General features: G+C 37.6%; 1 protein-coding gene across 7 annotated transcripts in view; it reads left to right on the plus strand.

Annotated features, from left to right (window-relative positions):
- Positions 1–23259, plus strand: part of crybg2 (crystallin beta-gamma domain containing 2) — a 72044-nt gene that overhangs the window by 18759 nt on the left and 30026 nt on the right. For 3 of the 7 annotated variants that reach the window (XR_015945504.1, XR_015945503.1, XR_015945505.1), the window contains exon 1: positions 17286–18300. Coding sequence is in view for 4 of the 7 variants with exons in the window: in XM_087296042.1 (XP_087152168.1) it covers positions 3340–7529; positions 16902–18336 (5625 nt within the window). In the remaining 3 variants the exon portion in view is untranslated. Of the gene's footprint in view, positions 1–3339; positions 7530–16901; positions 18347–18390; positions 18433–23259 lie in introns of those variants that run through there. The other 4 variants (XM_087296042.1, XM_087296043.1, XM_087296041.2 and 1 more) reach the window with 3 other exon arrangements.

A 23259-nucleotide genomic window follows, 5' to 3' on the forward strand; every position in this document is an offset into this window, starting at 1 on the left:
GACACACCTTTCTCTATAATGCATGACATTTATGATCAGATCAAACACTGAACACACTTCAGAAACACACTCACTGTCTTTCACCAAGAACAACATTTCATAAGGAGATCTTCATCTTGTTGCTGCGTCTGTAAAATACAGTTTTACTATTTAAAGTTAGATTACATTTCATTTAATACTTGTGATGTCTCAGGAAGCCAAAATAAAAGGTGTTTATTGTGTTTCCAAGTGGCTGAATTACTTTCAGTCTTGATAAAACTATTCACCTTATTCTCTGCGTATGAGCAGGCACAGCCAGTTGACTCTTTTTGGCTCGAGACTTTCGGTTTCATTCACTTCCATTTATTTTTAGGCGTAAAAATCAGCTCATTGCGCTGCTTGACATTGTAAACTGAGATTTTTTTATTACATGTTTTTATTTTGTCTGTATAATCATGCAAACATTTGTTTGTAAAGCAAGTATTTTGGCCGTTTTCTGCAGTTTATTTTTCCTTGGTGACTGAATCGGAAATTCTAAAACAATCATAAAAACGAGCGCACATCCACATTGAAGAATAAGGTCAATAGGAAAGCTTGAATATTGGCCTGATTCTTCAACATGTGCTTTTATTTCTGCTGTTTTGTTTTAGAACTTCTGATTTATTTGCTTATGTGTTGGAAATTACCAGGAATAATTAATGTCAGTAAATGATCAAGCTACGTGCTGTACAATCAACTGTGTTCATGACAATACATACAAATAAATACACTCATGTTTACATCGAAGTTGATATTTAGTTGCACCATATTGGTGTTTTGTAACATCTAATTTTTATAAGGTGGTTTATTAGGTCAACGCTCAACCTGGAGGACCAGGATGTACACACATACTTTACACTACAGACAATTCAACTTACCCAATTCACTTATAGCAGGAAACCGGAGGAACACAGGGAGAACATGCAAACTCCACACAGAAACACCAACTGACCCAGCCGGGACTCGAACCAGCGACCTTCTAGCTGTGAGGTGACAGTGCTACCCACTGCCCCAACATGCTGCCCACAAATAAATATATTAAAAAGTACAACTATGCAACATCAAGCAGCAAAAGCTGTTTTCATGGTTAAAAATCAATAGGCATGAGAATAGAAATGAGCTCGTATGTCTCCACCAATAAGTTTTCAATGGCTTTGCCTACTCGTATGTGGAAAAAAATCTATAGAATTAACATTTATTTTCATTTACAACTTTTGAGGTCTTAAGAAGTAAAAAAATAAAGTGTTTATTGTGTTTCCATGTGGCTGAATCACTTTCAGTCTTGATAAAACTATGAAACTAAGATGAAGATGTTTCATGAACACTTTATAAACACACACACACACACACACACACACACACACACACACACACACATATATACCTCTCATACCTAAAGGAGTCTCTAGAGAATGCAAATCAGCCAGGTGAGGTTATACGAAATGTTTCTTTAGCTAACCTCCAAATATTGAAAAGGTTTGTTTATGTAAACTGTTGTTAAGTTAAACTATATTTTAGCTGATGTCTTTTGCAAAGGTGGGTTTATTTATAAACTATTTTCGAGAGGATCACATACTTGTGGTTAAACACAGATGGTACTGCCTTAGCTGCGTATATTTGCACCAATCGGATGAATACTGACACACTATCAATTACCAGAGCTTTCTACTCCAGTCGTCTTCGTCTTGAAGAATCCCCCCATCCACCCCTGCTCCTCCCCTTCTCTGATAGGCCGGAAAGGCAGCCCAGTGGGTAGCACTGTTGCCTCACAGCAATAACTCTCCTGGTTTGGCCCTCTCCAAGCCAGTCAGCATTTCTGTGTGGAGTTTTCTTGTTCTCTCCGTGTTTGCGAGAGTTTTCACTGGGTTTTCTGGTTTCCCCCCATCGTCCAAAGACATACACCAAAAGCAAATTGACCACTTCAAAATAGCATCCTAAGGCAACTCTTAAGCCCCTTTCACACATACAGACCTTTCCGGAAAATTGCCGGCAATTTTCCGGAAAGGTTGTATGTGTGAACAGGTCCTTTTTGAAAATACCGGTAAATTCGTTCTGGCTATTTTCCGGAAAGAGAAGTTGTAAGAGAAAAGAGAAAAGAGAAGTTCCGGAAAGAGAAGTTCCGGAAAGGTAATTTGCCGGAATGCTGCGCTGTGTGAATGCAGAAGGAAGATTCCCGTAATAAGCGCGTGCACGTCTAGAACGTGCTGACGTGAGACGTCTGCTTTAGCCAATCACAACAGTCAGACGCATTTACGTCCGCGCGGTTTATGAGAATAAAAGCCTTTGAATATTTTTCCAGACACATTTAGCTGCTAGAAGTTAGTCAGATCACGTTTATATGTTCTTCTTAATGCCAACTGTGTAAATAATCATCGATGAGATGCTTATGATGAGCCGTTGTTTGTTTACCTTCAAGCTTTGCGTGTGCCTGTGGAACAGCCTGTGAGCGCCTGCACACGCACATATTATGAACATCTCGACATGCGAAAGTGATCCTGCGAAAGTTGTTCACAATATTGATCATCCACAGAGTGTGTAATTTAGTCAAATGTTTACAAATACAAGCGCAGCCGTTTAAAGCTCATTTGTGGTGAACGATGTCAGAATTTACCGGTATTTTGGAATGGATGTGTGAATGCTCTTTTCCGGAAAATTTCCGTAACGTCCTCGCCTGTGTGAACAGCGCTTTTTTGTATATACCGGTAAAGTCTTTCCAGATATTTACCGGTATCACTGTGTGAAAGGGGCTTTAGTCTGATATATCTCAGCACAAGTAGGGGAGTTCTCAAGACCTACCTGAGCTCAAACTCTCCTCTTGCCCTCCAAATGTGAAGGAGCCCCGGGCTCATGGATATTCTGAGCTCAGGGCTTTCTCCCAGGACAGCATGCCAAACACACGTTATTATCAATCATCAGCTAAGTGTGATCTCTTGAATCTTGTTTTAATGTCTTTAACCAATATAACAACAACATTCTGATGCTTGGTTAAAGGGACAGTTCAGCCCAACATTTTAATTTACTCACTATTTACACACCCTCGAGTGGTTCCAGACTTTTATAAGTTTCTTTATTTGGTCGAAAATGAAGAAAGATATTTAAAAGAAAGTTGAAAACCTGTTACCATAGCCTTCCATGGTATTTGTTTTGTCCTACTCTGGAAGTCAATGGTCAATGTGCAGCAGATCTGCTTTGGTGTTCAACAGAAGAAATCAACTCATAAAAGTTTAAAACAAACAAATGATGACAAAATATTAATGTTTGCATGAACTATTTCTTCAATCTGTTACTTATATCCTTTTATTTATTCTTTTTCAATTTTAGAAGGGGAAGCGGAGCTACTCTGAGACAGACCTTCATAAACCCAAGGGCTTTATTGGATCCCTGACCTGGGGGAGGAAGAAGAAGCAAAACAGAGATCGGGTTCAGGATCTTACCAGCAATAGTGACATTTCAGGAGTGAAAGATCACATCAGTGAACAGGAAGAATTTGACAACCATAAAGAAACAGAACAAATCCAGGCTTGTGTTGAGGCAGTGAGGTCTGCACCAGAACCTCCCTGTGCTTCTGACCAATCCCAGTCCCAGCATGTGCTGAGCGACCAGTCTACACTCAGTGAAGAAGATGCAGGGTTCATGCCTACAGCTCAGGAGAGTAAAGCAATACCATACATCGACTCTTCTGATAGTGATGCTTACCAAACCCCCCCTGATAGCCCAAACATCTCATCTGATGCCCAAGCTCAACCCGATACCCAATATGGAAAACTATCTGCTCAGAATTCCATCACTTCTGAGACTTCAGAGTATTACATCTGTCCTGGTACTGATATGAAAACTGCAGCATGTACTGATACATCTACAGCCCGTATTTCACATGACAATGTTGTTTCTCAGAAAAGGTCACACCTGGAACACGGAGAATACAGTAATGCAGCATCTCTTACACAGGAGAGTTACATCTCCAGACCTGAGAGCACAGACTCTTCCATTCATGAGAGTTCCTCTTTGTTCATACCCAAAAGTCCTGTCTTTTCCATCCCTGAGAGTTCATTCTCTTCTGATCCCCAAAATCCCACTGCTTCCATCCCTCAGGTTTCCTCCTCTTCTGATCCACAATTGTCCACCTCTTCAATTCCTGAGAGTTCCTTCTCTTCTGGTCCCCAAATATCCACCTCATCCATCCCACAGAGTACCTCCACTTCTGTTCCCCAAATTTCCACCTCTTCTATCCCCCAAAGTGCCTCTACTTCTGTTTCTCAAATTTCTACATCTTCAGTCCCTGACAGTTCTTCAGTGTCTGTTCCCCAAATTTTCATATCTTCAGTCCCTCAGAGTTCCTCCTCTTCTGATCCCCAAATTTCCACCTCTTTAATCCCCGAGTTTTCCTCCTCTTCTGATCCCCAAATATTCACCTCATCTATCCTACAGAGTACCTCCACTTCTGTGCCCCAAATTTCCACCTCTTCCATCCCTCAGAGTTCCTCCTCTTCTGTTCCCCAAATTTCCACCTCTTCCATTCATCAGAGTTCCCCCACTTCTGTTCCTCAAATGTCCACCTCTTCCATCCCTCAGGGTTCCTCCTCTTCTGTTCCCCAAATTTCCACCTCTTCCATCCCTCAGAGTTCCTCCTCTTCTGTTCCCCAAATTTCCACCTCTTCCATCCCTCAGAGTTCCCCCACTTCTGTTCCTCAAATATCCACCTCTTCCATCCCTCAGGGTTCCTCCTCTTCTGTTCCCCAAATATCCATCTCTTCCATCCCTCAGAGTTCCACCAATTCTGTTCCCCATAGTTCCACTCCATTAGTCCATGAAAGTTCCTCTTCTTACATCCCTCAAAGTTCCACCTCTACCATGCATGATAGTTTCAACTCAGACAGTACCATGACCCAGAGTTTCAGCACAAACACAAATTCTGCTTTTAACCTTCCTGAAGACTCCTTCAGTCATCCAGCTGACACCATATCATATGAAGATTCTCATACCACCTCTGCAAATGTCAGAAACAAGTCTTTCATTGACAGTAATGTAATCAACTCTGACCCATCCAGTCCCACTACAGACATCTGTGAATCAGACCATGTGTCCTCAAAGCCATATGTGATTGTGTCCAGCACTCTGTGCTCCTCCAGAATAAAAGGAAACCGAATAAAAACTGATAGAAAACCATCTTCCTCCAATACCAATGTTTCTGAAAGTGATGTTACTGTACATTCCACAGCTGATTCAGGTTCACGAGAAGAAACTCCCCCTGAGAGTAGTTGTGTGACCATTTCAAAGGAATCTCATGCAACAGATAATTATTCTTCTTTAGCATATGCCACTGACTCAGAGAAACACAACCCTGCTCAACCTGTCCTTCCTGAGAATGAGTCGAATATACCTTTATCTCCATCAGCTCGAGCATACACTATCATTAAGTCAACCAAAGTAGTCACCTTTGACCTTTCAGGTCCCTCAGACCACATCAGCTTTGACCATTCCCACAGATCTCTCTCTAACAATGAGCCTGATTCAGATGTGGAAACCCTGACCGAAATATTAGACCATGAGGGTCAGGACAATAACCAAACTGATACTGACAGCTCTGCAAAAGCATCCTCAGGTTTTCCAAACCATACCATCCCTAGCATGTCTTTGACATCTTATCCTCCCCTTCATTTAGATGTTTCAGACCAGATGTTCAGCTCTCAGTCCTTAAAGGCAAAGACTGAGAAACAACAGAAAACATCCAGAGCATGTGAAGATCAAGAGAAATGTCTTCAAGATGCATCCATCACTGAAGACACAAAACTTCAGAAGGTTTCGGAAGAATGTGGAATGCTTAAAAAGAAGGAAGATGACGTGCTCATAGAAACTGAGAAACAACAGAAAACATTCAGAGCATGTGAAGATCAAGAGGAATATCCTCAACATGCATCAACTCAAAGTTTGGATCCTGTTGATCGAATAAATCAGAATAAATCCAATGCAGAAATAACGGAAGCCACAACACTTCATAAGGCTTTGGAAAAGGTTGCAATGGTCGAAGAGAAGAGAGATGAATTATACACTAAGATGGAGAAACAACAGAAAACATTCAGAGCATATGAAGATCAAGAGGGATATCTCCAAGATGCATCAACTCAAAGATTTACTGAGAAGTCTATTGGTGAGAGTGAAACCAATGCGGAAAGGATGACCACTACAGATGATGCAACATCCGTCACTGAAGACACAAAACTTCAGAAGGTTTCGGAAGAATTTGCAATGGTTAAAAAGAAGGAAGATGACGTGCTCATGGAAACTGAGAAACAACAGAAAACATTCAGAGCATATAAAGACCATGAGGAGCATCTTAAAGATATATCAGCTCATAGATTTATTGAGAAGTCTGTTGATCAAGATAAATCCAACGCAGAAATCAAAGTATCCACAAAACTTCACAAGGCTTTGGAAAAGTTTGCAATGGTCGAAAAGCAGAGGGATGATTTGCATGAAGAGACTGAGAAACAACAGAAAACATCCAGAACATATGAAGACCGAGAAGCATGTCTTCAAGATGCATCAACTCAAAGATTTATTGAGAAGTCTGTTGATCAGAATGAATCCAATGCAGAAATCACGGAAGCCACGAAACCTCACAAGGCTTTGGAAAAGGTTGCAATGGTCGAAAAGAAGACTGATGAATTGCACATGGGGACCGAGCAACTGAAAACATCCAGAGCATATGAAGACCGAGAGGAATATGCTCAAGATGCATCAACTCAAAGATTGGAATCTATTGATCAAATAAATCAAAATAAATCCAATGCAGAGAGGACGACAACTAGAAATGATGCAATATCCATTCTAGACAACGAATTAAACCAAATCATCGAAGCCACAAAACTTCACAAGGCTTCAGAAGATTCTCCAATGCTCAAAAAGATGAGCAATGAATCGCACATGGACCAAATCTCATCCGCAGTGGAAACAGAGGCATGCAGAGGAGCTGGAGTGTTGACAGGTCAAGCAGAGCCTCAGATTCCCAGTCTTTCCACACCGAAACCAGCAATACCAGTCCATCAAGAACATGTGCCTGAAGAATGCACTCCAGCCCCTCCCTTCTCAGAGCTGCTCAAGGTGTCACTTACAGATTCAAGCATGCAATCACAAAGTCACCTGGAGAATCTGCCACTCCCATTGGGTTTGCACCAGTATAACACAGAGATAACAATCCTGGAGGACACGGCAGGGTGCAAACACCACTCGAGCACTGATAAGAACACACATGGTGGCTATATAGACACACTATCAAGAACACTAGGTAGTGAAAGTCAAGATTGCAGCATTGAGGAGCTCTCCGGTGCTTATAGTACAAAGCAGACCTTCACACACTCCAATGACAGTAAACAGGAGGAGGTAAAGGCGGACGGAGATACAATCTCTCTTTGGAATCAGATCAGTGAAAGCACATCAGATACAGAGAGAAAGGAAGAGACTGATGATTTGGCTGATCAAACAGCTTCTGACTGTTTAACACCAGGTGAAAGGTAAGACTGTATATCTTGCTTTAATCTATGTAATAGGGGAATTTTTAAAAGGAAAGTTATAAATTAGCAGAATAATAATTATTTTTCAGGGTTTTTGGTATGGGTATGGCTTTCCATTTTATTATTCTAGTGTGTGAAATGAATATAAACAGGGCATTGTTTTAGCTATTCTGACCAATCTCTGAATAATTTCTCATGTGTTGTGTTGAAATGCAGTGTTTTGATCTGAAAAAGTGATGTAAATAATACTAAATTAAATACTTTTTTAAAATATTAAATACTTTAAATGGTTTTATGTTAAACATAAAAACAAACACACCTTTTTCTGTCTATTTTTTATTTAATTTTGTTTTATTCTATTGAGGTCTGAGGGGTAAAATCTTCCAAATTTCATTGCCATTCAGGGCATTTTTTACCAGAAAATGGTAAATTGTAGGAAAATTTTTTCGTGCATTATTTATATGAATTTCCCTTTTAAAGTTAATATAAGCATGCCACTGTTTTTGCTTTTCTGAAAAATTTCTTAATTTCTCGTGTGTTGTGTTGTTAAAATGCAGTGTTTTGATCTGAAAAAGGAATGCGCACTGATTATATTTGATTTTATTATTTTTATTATTTATTTATAATCGATCTTTAATTAATTTAGTTTTATTCTATTGAGGTCTGAGGGGAAAATCTTCCAAATTTCATAAAATCAATTTCATTCAGGGCATTTTTTTAACCAGAAAATTACAAGTTGTCAGAATAATGTTTATTTTTCAGGGTGATTTAAATACTTTATATGCATTTCTCTTAAATATAAAACACACCCTTTTCTATCTAATTATTTGATTAAAATTAATTTTGTTTTATTTTATTGTGGTCTGGAAAGGGGAGGGGGGATTATTTAGGGTGTTCTTTTCCCAGAAAATTATTAAGTGTCAGAATCATATTTTCCAGAGTTATTAATATGGATTTAATATGGATAGTATTACAACCCTACTGTTTATTTTGATTAATATTAATATAAACAAACATACAAATACATTTTTTTCTTTTCTTTTTTTTTTTTACATATAATTAATATTAATATAAACATATAAAATTAATATAAACATACCTATTCATACCATATGCCGTGTGTGTGTGTGTGTGTGTGTGTGTGTGTGTGTGTGTGTGTGTGTGTGTGTGTGTGTGTGTGTGTGTGTGTGTGTGTGTGTGTGTGTGTGTGTGTGTGTGTGTGTGTGTGTGTGTGATATGCATTTCTTTTAAACATAAAAACACTCCTTATTTTATCCATTTATTAATTTTTAAGTTTGTTTTATTTTATTAAACTCTAAGAATGAATAAAAAATATTTCAAATTTCAAATAAAAACATTTACGCATGTCGTTTTTACCTCCAAGAAAATGTTTATTTATCAAAATAAAATCAGGGTTATATGGATGTCCTTTCTTGGGTTTTGAAACCACTGGTACACTGGTATCTTGTTGTCTAAAAGAATGACAACATTTTAATATTAGGAACAAACTTGTTTTGTTTTCTGCAATATTTTCTCAGTGTCAGTGACTGTGCTTGTGTGTGTGTGTGTGAGTGCATGCATGTGTGTGTCTGTGTGAATAAAATGTGTAAAAATCTGATTTTTTTTTTTTTTTTGTATCTAAAATTCTGCAGTACTGTTTAAGCAAGTATTTGAGCTAGAAAATATAAAAAATAAGTCAAATGTAAAAACAAAAAGTGTGCATCAATACATTTGAAGAGGATCCTGGTCAATAGTGTTAATGATTCTTATGAGATGTACAGAACGTGATGAAGGCAATTATCAATCAGCATTCACAGCACCAGCACATCTGTTTCTGTCAGTGTTTGAACACTCTTTTTCAGAATCTACTGTGCGTGTGTGTGTCTGTGTGGGGTTACTGGAGTGTAGATGCACTTCAGACTGTTGTGTAAATGAGGTCGGAGTTGTGATGAAGAGCTTTATCAGCGCCTCACCCTCTGCTGTGGGCTGGGCTGGGCTGAAGCAGGAATGTAAAGCAGGCTTAGAGTGGCTCTTGACTCATACTTGCTGATACACATTCTTCACATTATCTTTATGAATGATGCCGAAACAGCAGCATCAGAGCACCACTGAGCAAACAAACGTCACCGGCAGGAATGCAGATTGAGGGATTTGCATATTGTACTTCAGCATTTCTCTGCTCTGCTGGTGTCTATTAATTAAGCTGGCAAGCATTGTTGTTTAGTGTGTGTGTGTGTTTGTGTGTGTGTGTTTGTGTGTGTGTGTGTGTGTGTGTGTGTGTGTGTGTGTGTGTGTGTGTGTATGTGTGTGTGTTTGTGTTGTTTTTTATATCATGTCTTATGTCTTTTAAATTAAAAAATCTTTTTAACAAATTGTTTTGCCTAAACGTGATCAATCTTTGCTCAGCAATAGTTTTTAATGATTGATTTAAATAAAGAAGGCGACGCAGGGGTGCAGTAGGTAGTGCTGTTGCCTCACAGCAAGAAGGCTGCTGGTTCGTGCGTTGGCTGGGTCAGTTGGCGTTTCTGTGTGGAGTTTGCATGTTCTCCCCGTGTTGGTGTGGGTTTCCTTTGGGTGCTCCGGTTTCCCCCACAGTCCAAACACATGCGCTACAGGTGAATTCTGGTTAAGCCAAATTGTCTGTAGTGTATGTATGTGTGTGAATGTGTGTGTATGGGTTTCCCAGTGATGGATTGTGGCCGGAAGAGCTGAAGGTTTCATGCATGGCGCTTTCTGTCAGATGTAATGAAGCCGGTCACATTCATGAATGTCAGATATTTTAAATGCATGTGTGCATTTCATGTTCAGGGAGTGTGAAATGGTTTAAAATGAGTGTGTGTTTACAGGTTGTGCTGTAGCTCGAGTGTCTGGAAGTCTCGAATGCTTGCAGCGATGCGTCTGACAGACTGATGTCACGATAAACGTCTAAAGACTCTCGTTATCTTATTATTATTATCACGTTTTAAACTCCAGCTCTCCATATCAGTGCCGTCAGCTGTAAGAAGAAACCATACTTCAAGAGTAAGCATGCAACTTTCAGGGCCTGTTTAAAAAGTGTTTTGTCAGCTGAATTTGTGAAACGTTTCCATTTACACTTGATAAATGCGTCTCCACTAAACAGATATGGCTCCTATATGCAAATTTTAACTAGGTTAAGTAGACTTAAGCATCAGATTTTATTTATTTAATTATTATTATTTACTGAAATGTAAGCTAAACATCTTACTTGGCATTTAAATTATGTTATGCAGGCTGTAAAACATCACTACAAGCACAGATAGAGGGTCTGTGATCACTGTGTCATTCATTTTCCTTCGGCTTACTCCCTTCATCAGGGATCGCCACAGTAGAATGAACCGCCAGCTATTCCAGCATATGTTTTACACAGCGGATGCCATTCCAGTTTCAACCCAGTACTGGAAAACACCCATAGACACTCATTCTCACACACACACACACACACACACACACACACACACACACTCATACACTACAGCCAGTTTAGTTGATCAGTTCCCCTATAGCGCATGTGTTTGGACTGTGGGGGAAACCGGAGCACCCGGAGGAAACAAACGCCATCACAGGGAGACCATGCAAACTCCACACAGAAACAGGTGTGCTTTGTGGTTGCTATGTTGTTCTGAGTAGTAACTAGGCAGTTGCTAAGTGTGTGTGTGCTAAGGCAATTCTAGGAGGTTGCTAGTGTGTTCTAGGTGGTAAGAATGCTCATGGTTTATTTTTACAATGATTTTTTTAAGAGGTCAAAAACATTTAAACCAAAATATGCAAGTGCGCATCAGCAGCTTTTAGTGTCAAGAGGATTCTTAATTAGTTACGTGGTGATAAACAAGAAAAACTCCTTTAAAATACTTGATCATTTTTAGTATTTATTTTAAGTGAATTATTTTTATTATTATTTTTTTTTAATTTACTATTTTGTCTTTATGTATTGCACGGTGGTCAACTACTGTAGTTTATTTGTGCTATATAAGTACAGAAATGAAATGAAACTGTGGTGGAGTGTTGTTTGAGGTGTGTGTGGAATAAATGAGTGTGAGTAATTAATGACTGACTTATTTACAATCTTGAGCCTTTCTTGGAAAGCTGAAATAATCATCATAGTTGCAGTATTATTATGAGCCAAATACCAAACACCCTTCGCTAAACCTAATTACTAATTTAAGGTGATTACAGAGCATTCAGTCATTGTTTTTTTTTAAATAATAAATATATTATAAAAATATTGCACATATATTTGCATGGCCAGTAATAAAATGTGATATGTAAAATATACATTTTAAAGCCTTTGTGCTCATGATATTGTAAATATTAAATACAGTAAATAGAAATTATTCTTACATAGAACTGTTCTTAATATTTTTATTTATAAATTTTTCATTAATTAATTAATAAGTGATTTCTTATTTAAATGTGCTTATATACCATTGAGTGCAGTTAATAAATTATATTAATTGATCATTTATTATTTACATTGAAATTAATTTTGTCTCGAACTAATCACTGACAGAGCTAAAATAGAATTTGGCCATAAGGGGGAGCTGTTGTGTATAATCTATGACACTAATCATGTTGATAGCAAACGCACATGCTAATTTACTGGTTTTGCTTGTTTTGATTTGTCTTTGAGAGCTCTAGGCGCTTCTGCTTGTGTAAAGGTGTGTAAATGTGTGTGTAAAGGCTCAGCAATGCTTGTTCAGCAATTATGGTTTACTGTTGCAGGAAGATACAGCTTTACAGCAGAACTACAGGTGTGTGTGGTGCTGTAAACACTCGAATAATTCAGAGCTTCTTGAAAGAGTGCTTGTGTTTAGGCAATAACGCTGTTGTTTAATCTGTTCAGTCAGTCCTGTGTGCTGAAAACACCCACTTAAAAACACAGTTCAGTCAAATAATGAAAACTCTGCAATCATTTACTGCTAAAATAGGAATGCAGGCATGTGCCCACAAAATAGCTTTAGGACTTTAAGGCCTAATCAGTAGATTTATATGTAAAAATAGCAGAAATGCCATCAGTAGTTCCACTGAAAGAGTAAAATCACGTCACAGGTCTACATAATGATCAGTTCAGGGAAATTTCCAGAGTATTTTAAAGGCATTTTGAGGATTGTTGTGGTTCTGATTTTGGCTAGAAGACAAACCCTGCTCTTCTTAAAGAGACAGTACACCCAAAATAAACATTTACTCTCTCTCAAGTGCTTCCAGCCTCTTTATGAGTGTCAAATGCAAAAAGTAAGATCTGATTTTGACACCGATAAAGGGAAATGCTTTGAATACAATACACTCATGGACAAATTGACTCCTCTTTGGTGATGTTGGTGCTGTTTTTCCCCCATTGACAACCATTATAATCACATGAATTGATTGCAATGCCATGACAGCATCATGCATTCTTGATTGTTGCTGGATGTTCTGATGGTCAACAGTAAAAATGACAAATTGTCCCTCCAGAAAACCAGAATCTAGAATGCATGATGATGTCAAGGCTTTACAATCAATTACTGTGATTATAATGGAAGTCAGTGGGGGAAAACAGCACCAACATCACCAAAGAGGAGTCAATTTGTCCATGAGTGTATTGTTTTCAAAGCATTTCCCTAAATCCGTGACGCTCATAAGGAGCTGGAAGCTTTTGAGAGAGAGAGTGAACAGTGAGTAAATGTTTATTTTGGGGTGTACTGTCTCTTTAAGAAGAGCAGGGTTTGTCCTTCAGCCAATATCAGAACCACAACAATCCTCAAAATGCCTTTAAAATTTTACTCTTTCACCAGTCAATTTGAACAGCACACAGGTTAGTTTTTGAGCGAGCTGTCTCTTTAACACCTTTAATTTCAGCAGTGTTTTACCAGCAGGTGGTGTTATTTACTGTAAATGCAGTCAATCAGAAAGCTCATATAACCTGAAACCTCTCCCTTTAAATGTCTCCAGGCTAAAGGTAGAGAAAATAATCTACATGACATGACTTTTTCAGATATCAATAGTAAGATGATATGAAGTGACCCTTTATCTTGGCTTTTCTGTAACCTGCTACCAAAACACTTCTGTTTTTTACTTGCAGTTTCTTCAGAATCACTTAAAGGGACAGTGCACCCAAAATGCATCGTTTACTTAGATCAAACATTTTAGAGTTTCTTCTGTTGAACACAAAACTAAATATTCAGAAAAATGCTGGGAAATCTGTCATTGACAGTTGTAGGAAAAAAAAATACAATGGAAGTAAATGTCTTTTTTCCCAGCCTTCTTCAGGATATCTTGTTTTGTGTTCAACAGAAAGATGAAACTCTAGCAGCTTTGGGAGATGAGGAAATGACAGAATTTACATTTTTGAGTGAACTGCTCCTTTAAACTGTATAAAAATGTGTAGATTAGGAGTTTTCGGTATTTTTGATCCATGTTTTCTCTGTGTATTTATGTTCTGACTTGCATTACAGAACTTTAATCTTTTCTCTAACAACTTTTGCTGTTAAACAAGTTTGGAAAAGGTGACTTTTATTGACATTTTTAATCATCTGAATTGATTTATTGTCTGGGTTTGGGGTTTTAAATTATGGTGCAAAAGATCTGGACATAAACTGCCAGTCCTTGACTTAATGTGCATATACAAAATATTGTTTCAGACTATAAAATCTTAATAATAAAAAGCACTCTGTTATACTGACTGCACAGATGAATTTTCAGCATTTAAAGTGATCAAAGTCCAGAATACAATTTATTTTGGAAAACACCTGTATGGAAAACACCTGTAAATCACAAAATACTGAAAGAATACTTGCCTCTTTACAGTGAATGTCTACTTGTTTGAAAGTAAGAGCAAATAAAAGCTACTAATGGCGTTGTGTTCAGATGAGTGCATCTGTGTGGTTTAGTTTAGTGTCGTTTGTGTGTGGAATGTGTGTTTATGTCAAACTAGGGCTTTTCCTGCTTGGATAATAATTAACTAACCAAACCAACACTTGTTATAACCAACACTGAGAGCGTTGTTGGCATTAAAGTCTAAATTAAGTTTTTGCATTCTTGCATAATGAAATATGCATCATTTTCTATATCCATAAGGCAAAATTGTACCTTTACACAGTAAAAAAAAAAAAGGAGAAAATGACAAAAAAAGTTATTTAACTTATTTTAATAATCAGACTTCAACTACATTTATGTATTAATGTTTTATTTTTCTAGTCCAAATATCTATTAATTTTTAAATCAAGAAGCATTTTCTAGACAAGTAAAAATATTGTGTTCTTGTGTTTGTCAGAATAAAGTGATTATTTTCTTGAAAACGAGCAAAATAATCTAGTTTTTGCTTTGAAATATCGTTTTTTTTCCCCATTGTCAGATTAATTTGCTCGTTTTAATTATAAAGCTAATTTTAACTCATTTCTGAAAACAAGAAATTAGTTTTTAATCTTGTTATTAATCTTGTTTAGAAAATGCTTCGTGTTTTCAGAGTTTTTAGATATTTACAGTAGACTATAGAAACAAGACGAAAACTATGTAAGAAAAGCATTTTTTGTCTAGACATGGGACGATAACCATTTTCAAGGTACACCTCGGTTTGGAAAGTCCAGGTTTTAAAACCGCCAGAATGTTCTGCTATACCGTTCCTACACTCTAAATAAATCCTGGTTGAATTAAATTTTTAAGCTGAATCAAATAACCTTCTGAGACCATTGAACTTATGTTAAACTGACTTAAAACAGCTTGTGTAACCTATAAATTAAATTAAAAGACGAACAACTTAGTAGAATAAGTTACAATGACCCAAAAACATATGCTGTCAGGAGTAATGGATCATGTAATTTTTTAACGTGGGTATGTGTAAGATTTTTGTTTTACATTTACATTTAGTCATTTAGCAGATGCTTTTATCCTAAGTGATTTTTTTGTTGTTGTTTTTTACTCAGACATTTAAAAAGCTTCGTGATTACAACACCGTGAAACAGTGATAGTTTTATCCAAGGTTATCACACCGTCAGAATCTTATATCGGCCCATGCCTACTATAGTCAATTTAGTTGATGTAAATTTTTAGGCAGCATTATTAATATTATTTTACAGTGTAGTGTTTTATTGAGTGTTATTTTTGCATGTATATTGTCGTTAGTGCTGTACACACCTTCAGTCTGTCCTATCTCTACTCTTTCATCAAGTTACACACTCTTCTTTTAATTATTGTAGGGAGAAATTAAAGCTTTTAAGACAGTGATTCATTTTAAGTGCCCTTTAAAGACTGCAGAAACTCACCTACGCATGTTTCAGTACACTCCCATTTACACCTTTCATATTCACAAACCAAACAGGCCTCAAATTCCATATTAGATGACTGTAATTCATTCTGTTCAAGTTCTTAAAGAGACAGTACACCCCAAAATGTGTCATTATTTACTCTCCCTTCACGTTTCACAAACCGGTTTGAATTTCTTTATTCTGTTGACAAAAAAAAGGAGATGTTTTGAAAAATGTTGGAAACTTGCAACCATTTACTTCCACAGCATTTGTTACTATGACAGTTAATGGTTACAGGTTTTCAGCATTCTTCAAAATAACTTCATTAATGTTCAACAAAATAAGAAAACTCAAACTGCCCCTTTGGCAGATTATTTAGCTTGTTTTAAGTTAAAACTCGCTTAATTTTGACTCATTATTTATGAAAACAAGACTCTATTTTCTAGAAAATTCTTCTTGATTTCAGAGTTTGTTGATAATTGGACTAAAAACAAGGCACAGCCTAAAAAAAATCAATTTTTTAAGTGCACTAACATGACCAATGCACTACACTGTACATTTACTGCAGTATTTATTAATGTTTGTTGACATTAGCATAAATAATTTATTGTCAGTTCATGTTAGCTCAGTGCATTTTTAATAATGCATTAGTAAATGATAAACGATGATTAATTAATAAATGCTGTACAAGTATTGTTCATGTTATTATAGTGCGACTTAATTGTCTTGAAGTATTGCTTTTATCACTGCCATTAATAAATATAAAAATATATTTTTGTTTTAAGAAGTAATAAATCAAAATGAAGTGAGTTTTACCTTAAAGTAAGCTAAATAATCTGCCAATAGTGAAAGCAGAATAATCCTATATCTTCTTGTATGTTCACTTGTCTAGAAAAGGCTTCTTAAGAACCATTTAATATTTGGATTAGAAACAAAACAACAAATCTAGGAAAAGCCTTTATTGTAGTGTGTACAAGTATTGTTCATGTTTTTAAACACATCATCTAACTTTAAATGTGTAAAATGTGGCTTAATTTGTCCTTAAGTATGACTGAGACTCTTTGCATTTTAATGTCTGTTTCCCTGCATGCATGACTGCTATAATTAAATATAATCATTTTGTTTTCTCTCTTAGGATCGTTCATGCAACTGTTCCCAGTACAGTGATTGAGCATAATCAAGTATTGAATACAGTCATGAACTCTGGAGTCTCGGTGTTAAACACGAAACTTAATCCACCGTCGTCACCTCGAGACGGCAGAGACGATGGTGTGGTTTTCCGGAAAGTTTCTCTGGTTAAAAATGAGCTTCCAGAGCCCAGCAGAGCCAGTCCTGAGCTGCAGAGACGCTTCCAAGCCCTCCAGGACAAAACCGAGCGTTCAGATTACACCCACAGCTATGAAAAAGCAGTCTACACCTCTCATTTCCACTCTCCGGAGACTGAAGTTACACATTACAGTGGCGGGAGGGGCCGGGAGGAGCTTAGTTTACCTGGAGAACGACTGCAGATCATACCAACACACTCTCAGTTAGATCCAGAGCCTGCTCTGTTCATCGTGGAGGCTGATGATTCTGAAGTTTTCCAGGCGATGAGGGTAGAGCTGCATCATTCACCAACCTCTACTGAACCTCCATTGCTCAACTCAGAAATGGATAATCTAGTGGATACTCTGAAGAGTATGGATCGACCGCTACGCCAGAGAGTTCAGCGCGCGCCATCTAACGCTCCATTCTCTTCCCTGCCGCCTATAGAAGAAGATGCTCCTGTTTCCCCCTCTATCACTCCTTTATCTCCTCCATTCTCACCTGTTCATGAGCCCAAATCCATGCTAAACGGAAGCTCTGGGCTTGATTTTGGCTTTAATTGGAGCTCTACTAAGGATATGCGCTCTCCATTGACTATGATGAAGGAGCAACAGTTCGGAGATGCACAGAATCGTGGGCTTTCTCTTCCCCTTCGTGCTTCGGCTCTGAGTAGTATTGTAATGCGCAGGAGTTCACTGAATGATCTCAGTCCTGAAGACGGCTCTGCTAAACCGCTAATAAACGGCGCTAGCTCCTCCTCACGGCTAGAAAACAGCTTCTTTTTTCAGCCATCAGAGAACGGTGCTTCGAGTCGCTCCATTTTCCGTGCAGCATCTCTCCCTGACATCGGTTCTGGTGCAGATCGGATCAGCTCCGCTGCTAAGAGCACCGATTCTCTGGTTGGATCTCGATTTGAACGCTTCTCGTATCTCACGTCTCCATCGAACTCTCTGAGCGGGATTGCTGAAGCTTCTAGAATCAGTGTTGCTCCGTTTGCACAGAGCCAGTCGGCGGAGAGCCAAAGCTTCAGTCATAAGTCCACATCTGAGCTGTATCGCTCTCTGCCGTCTGAAACGCTCCTCAAGAGTCCTCCGTCTCTGAGTATCCAGCGCAGCAGCAGTCTCGACGGAGGGTTTTTAATTAACGACAACTTACAAGTCAACCAGAAGCCGGAGCCGGAGCCAGAGAGGAACTTACTGCTCAAATACAGAGCCTTCCCTGATGCCTATGTAAGTGCTGCTGTTTTACTTTACATACATTTATGATGGAGTCTGTGTGAAATCATGTTTATTTTGCGAGCTTGCATTGTTATTCTGTAGGTGAACGATTAATTCGTGCAAGTTAATGTGCTGAAAAATAAATGTGTGTTTTGGTAATGTTCAATCTGAGCATCTGCTTCTATGAGGGATGATGTGCAAATCAAAGCCCCGCCCCCTACTCAATATTCCATTCCAGTATTTTGATGTCCTTCCAACTAAAATGGAATGCTGGGTAGGGGGCGGGGCTTGTTTGTGCATAACTTCATCATAGTAAACTAACGGTAAGAGAGAGAGAGATGCACAAAGAGAAAGCCCCGCCCCCTACTTAATATTCTGTTTTAGTTGGAGCTATTTTAACATATTGAAATAAAAGTATCGGAGCCTTCCATGATGCATATGAAAGTGCTGCTTTTTGACTTACATTAGCATTGTTGATATGTTAATGCAAATCAAAGATTAAAATGTTAATATTTAATAGTGCATGTTGTTATTTAAATGATTAATCTGTGCAAGTTAATACATTGAAGATGATAATCTTCAATCAAAGTCTGTGTATCACTCCCTTATAGTAAACTAATAGTACCAGAGGATGATGTGTAAAATCAAAGCCCCGCCCCCTACTTAATATTCCATTCCATATACTAAATACAATTTGAATAAAGTGCTGATGCACTGACCGCTGTGTTTAATGTCCACATGAACCGGAGGTCACTGAGACTTTTATTTTAATATGTTGATGTATTTTCAGCTGAATCTGAATATTGAGTAGGGGGCGGGGCTTTTTTGTGCATTATTCCCTCTTACATTATTTTGCTATGAGGGAATGTAAATTGATGATGCACAGTAAGAAAGCTTCACCTCCATAATTAATTTTTCGCTTCAGTTGGAAGTGAATCAACATACTGAAATGGAATATTGAGTTGGGGGTGGGGCTTTCTTATCGTGCACATTAGTTTGCTATGAGGGCATGGTGCCCGCCCCCTTAGTCAATATACTATTTCAGTTGGAATATTGAGTAGGGGGCGGAGCTTTCTTATGCATCATTCTTTCATAGTAAACCAACAGTAAGAGGGAGTAATCATCCCCACCCCCTACTTAATATTACATTTCTATTGGATGTGCATCAACATAAGGAAATAGGTCTCAGAGCCTTCCCTGATGCATATGGAAGTGCTGCTTTACATATCGCACATTAGCATACATTGTAGTTTGCTAGCATACATTGATGTCCAGACTTTCAATCAAAGTCTGGACATCGACTTCTGCATTCTCTGATGAGGTCAGTTTGACGATATGTTTAGCCACGCCCCTCTTGCTGTTAGTTCACTTTGAGAAATTATGTGCAGAAAGAAAGCCCCACCCACTACTCAATATTCCAACTGAAATGGAATTATGCGTAGAAGGCGGGACTTTTTTGCATCATTCCCTTATAGCAAACCAACGGTCAAAGGGAATGATGTGCAAAATGAAAGCCCCGCCCCCTATTTAATATTCCATTTCACTATGTTGATTTACTTCCAACTAAAATGGAATATTGAGTATGGGGGTGGAGCTTTCTTATTGTGCATCATCAAATTACATTCCCTCATAGCAAATAACGGGAAGAGGGAGTGATGCACAAAAATAAAGCCCCGCCCCCTACTCAGTATTCAGTTTCAGCTGGAAGCACATCAGCATATGTAAATAAGAGTCTCAGTTACTGCCGGTTCATGTGGACTTTAAAGACAGTGGACAGTGGTCAGTGCACCAGCTTTTTATTAACAATTTATTTAGTATTTTGCCTCAATATATTAATTTTGGTGTACTAATGATCTGCCATGCATGATCTGACATGTGTATGTGCATATATAAAGTTGTGTGATATTATTGACCTCGTCTATTTAAATATTTCATTTACACATATGAATAATAACTTTACAAACCTCAACCTGTCCAGGAACTACAGGTGGAATCGAGCATTTTTGCTATAACGTGACACCATGCATCATCTATTATTGAAATAAGTTTAGTTATAATATTGAGTGTTGTCTATTTACAAAAAAAAATCTTACAGTTTATATTGTCAGATTAGTTCATCAGTTTTTTCTACGTTATTGACTAATCTAATCTATATCCACAAATATATTACTTTAAAACATCCTGGAGAAAATAGCTATCCCTCTGCAGCTTCTCCTCCTCTCACTTTCTGAATTCCAGAAATAGATGGACTTTCTGAGCGTGCTGAAGTGTACGGTGGTGAGAATGAGGGCATGGACTCAATGCGAGTGTTGTTTTGCTGTTATGTCACTGCTCTTCTCCTCCAGCCAGTTTCTGCAACCCGAGACGAAGCCACTCACTGAACGCATTGTGTAACCCTGTGCAGATTGTTTTACGCCTCAAACCTGCACTGTGTTTTGTTTTAAGAGCTGTTAGGAGAGAGTTCACCCTAAAGCCAAGGTGTTCTTAGAAACCTTGTACATTTAGTCATATAGCGGCAGCGGCTTTTGTGCAGTGCGACTTACAACTGAGGAGGTATTCAGTGATTTAACAAGAAGAGGTGACAAGTGCTAATTATACAAACAAACTGTTGGTGCTCAGATAATTAAGAGCTGGAGTAAAGACAGGGAGTGCTTTTGTTTTGTTTTGTTGAGTCGTTCATCTCAACTCTGCAGTGTCTGGCTGTTATTATGGGTTGAAACTGTGGGGTTGTTTACACCTGCTCAAGTCATGCAATTTATTTCTGAAGGGATTTCTATCTTATGGTGAAAAGCACAGGTGTAAATGCCCTCTGAAATGCATTGGAAATGGAGATACAGGAGGTGTTCCTTCAGGAGGACACATTATAGATAAAACTGCACACTGCTAAATGCATCTGCTTGTTTAAAGCCTATACTGTGTGTAATTTGTACTCCTCCCAAAGTTAAAGAAAACAAACAGACCGTCAGATATACAAGTGTTTGAGCAACTGAAGCCCACATGCAGAGGTTTTATTTACATGATATTTTTGATTGTGAAATGATGAAAGTAAAATGTTAAATTAATAGAAGATGGCTGAATTAACAACAGAGACACACAGCACTGTAGAAATGATCTGTGAAAGGAGAAAATAATAATAGAAAAATTCTGTGTTTCAGTAGTTTGCAAAGGCATGTTGCTTTGTTTTTGAGAGAGTGTGATATTATACAGTAATTAATGTAAACTCTATACAGTTTTGAATGATGTCCTGCATCTGTTCAACAAAAATAGATGTTTTTAAACAAAAATAGATACACGCCTGCTGAGAGGGGCACCTCAGCCAATGAGGGCAGAGGGGCAGTGGCTCTAGCCACCAGGCCAACCCCCTGTGCACAGCCCTGGTGCACTGTCTAGCCTGGCCCCAGAATACTCCCCGCTCAGATTTAAGTAGGTATCGGGTTTAATAGTGTGGAGTTGGGGTGGTGGAGGGATGCTAAAGTCAGGAAATAATGGAGGTATGACGTGTTTGACTATTTATAGACTGATCATGCTCCTCCCGAAATTTGTTTATAAAGCATCACATATAGTGTGGCATTTGAAGATCAGAATCATATCTGTTTAGCAGAGACACAGTCATGTGCTCAAGTGTAAATGGATTTATTTTCTGAAATCAGACAGACCCACATGGAAAGAACCTATATGAACATATATGTTTTAATATAGCTTTTAGAGTATTTGACATACAGTATATAAAATTGGCCATGTTCTATATTACATGTAGACGTTTACATATTTTATTTACTTAAGAACAATCAAATAGTACAAAAAATCTGTAGTACAAGAACAAAAATAACTGAACAGAAAAAAACAACAACAAACCATTTTGTTCTACAGGACATTTCCTTATTTTCCACTTTCATCTTCATACAAGAAAGAATTGACCTTGTAAATGTTTCAGAAAAAACATGTTGACATCTTAGCTCTCCATTTCCTCTCACTTATATTCCGTAACATGCCAATTACATGTGATGCCAGTTTCATGTATTCACACATTAGTTCTTAGTTATTGCCTTGATAATAGAAAATATGAGCTAGGCATCATCTAAAGTGAGATATGAACCACAGTTACAGTCAGAATTATTCGCCCCCCTTTGATTTTTATTTTCTCTCTTCTTTTTTAAATATTTCCCAGATGATGTTGAACAGATTGAGGAAATGTTCACAGTGTGTCTGATAATATTTGTTCTTCTGGAGAAAGTCTTATTTGTTTTATTTTGGCTAGAATAAAAGCAGTTATTAATTTTATTAACACAATTTTAAGGACAAAATGATCAGCCCCTTCAAGCTAATTTTTTTGTTCAACTTTCTACAGAACAAACCATCGCTATACAATAATTTGCCTAATTACCCTAACCTGCCTAGTCACCCTAATAAACCCAGTTAAGCCTTTAAATGTGACTTTAAGCTGTATAGAAGTGTCTTGAAGAATATCTAGTCTAATATTATTTACTGTCATCATGACAAAGAGAAAATAAATCAGTTATTAGAGATGAGTTATTAACACTACTATGATTAGAAATGTGTTGACGAAACCTGCTCTCTGTTAAACAGAAATTGGGCAAAAAATAAACATATAATAATAATTATATTATTATGTAATTGTATTATTATTATATTATACTAATAATTCAGGGGGGCTAATAATTCTGACTTCAACTGTATATAGAAGACAAATCTTTTTTACATATACTTAAATGTGGATTTAAAGAAGCAATACAGCAGGCCTATATGGTCTGTATATGCACATATATGCACCTTAATTTTAAATGTGGCATATATGCAGCATATATATTATTATATACAGTATGTGCATACTGCATATATTCTCATATAGGTTCTTTCCATGTGGGGATATCCAATTTGACAAAAACATGAAGTAATCAGTGTAAACAGGCACCACAGTATGACTCTGTAGGATTGAGCATCGCTGTGAAT

Source organism: Danio rerio, chromosome 19, assembly GCF_052040795.2.
Source record: "Danio rerio strain M-AB ecotype USA chromosome 19, GRCz13ab, whole genome shotgun sequence".
Lineage (NCBI taxonomy): Eukaryota > Metazoa > Chordata > Actinopteri > Cypriniformes > Danionidae > Danio > Danio rerio.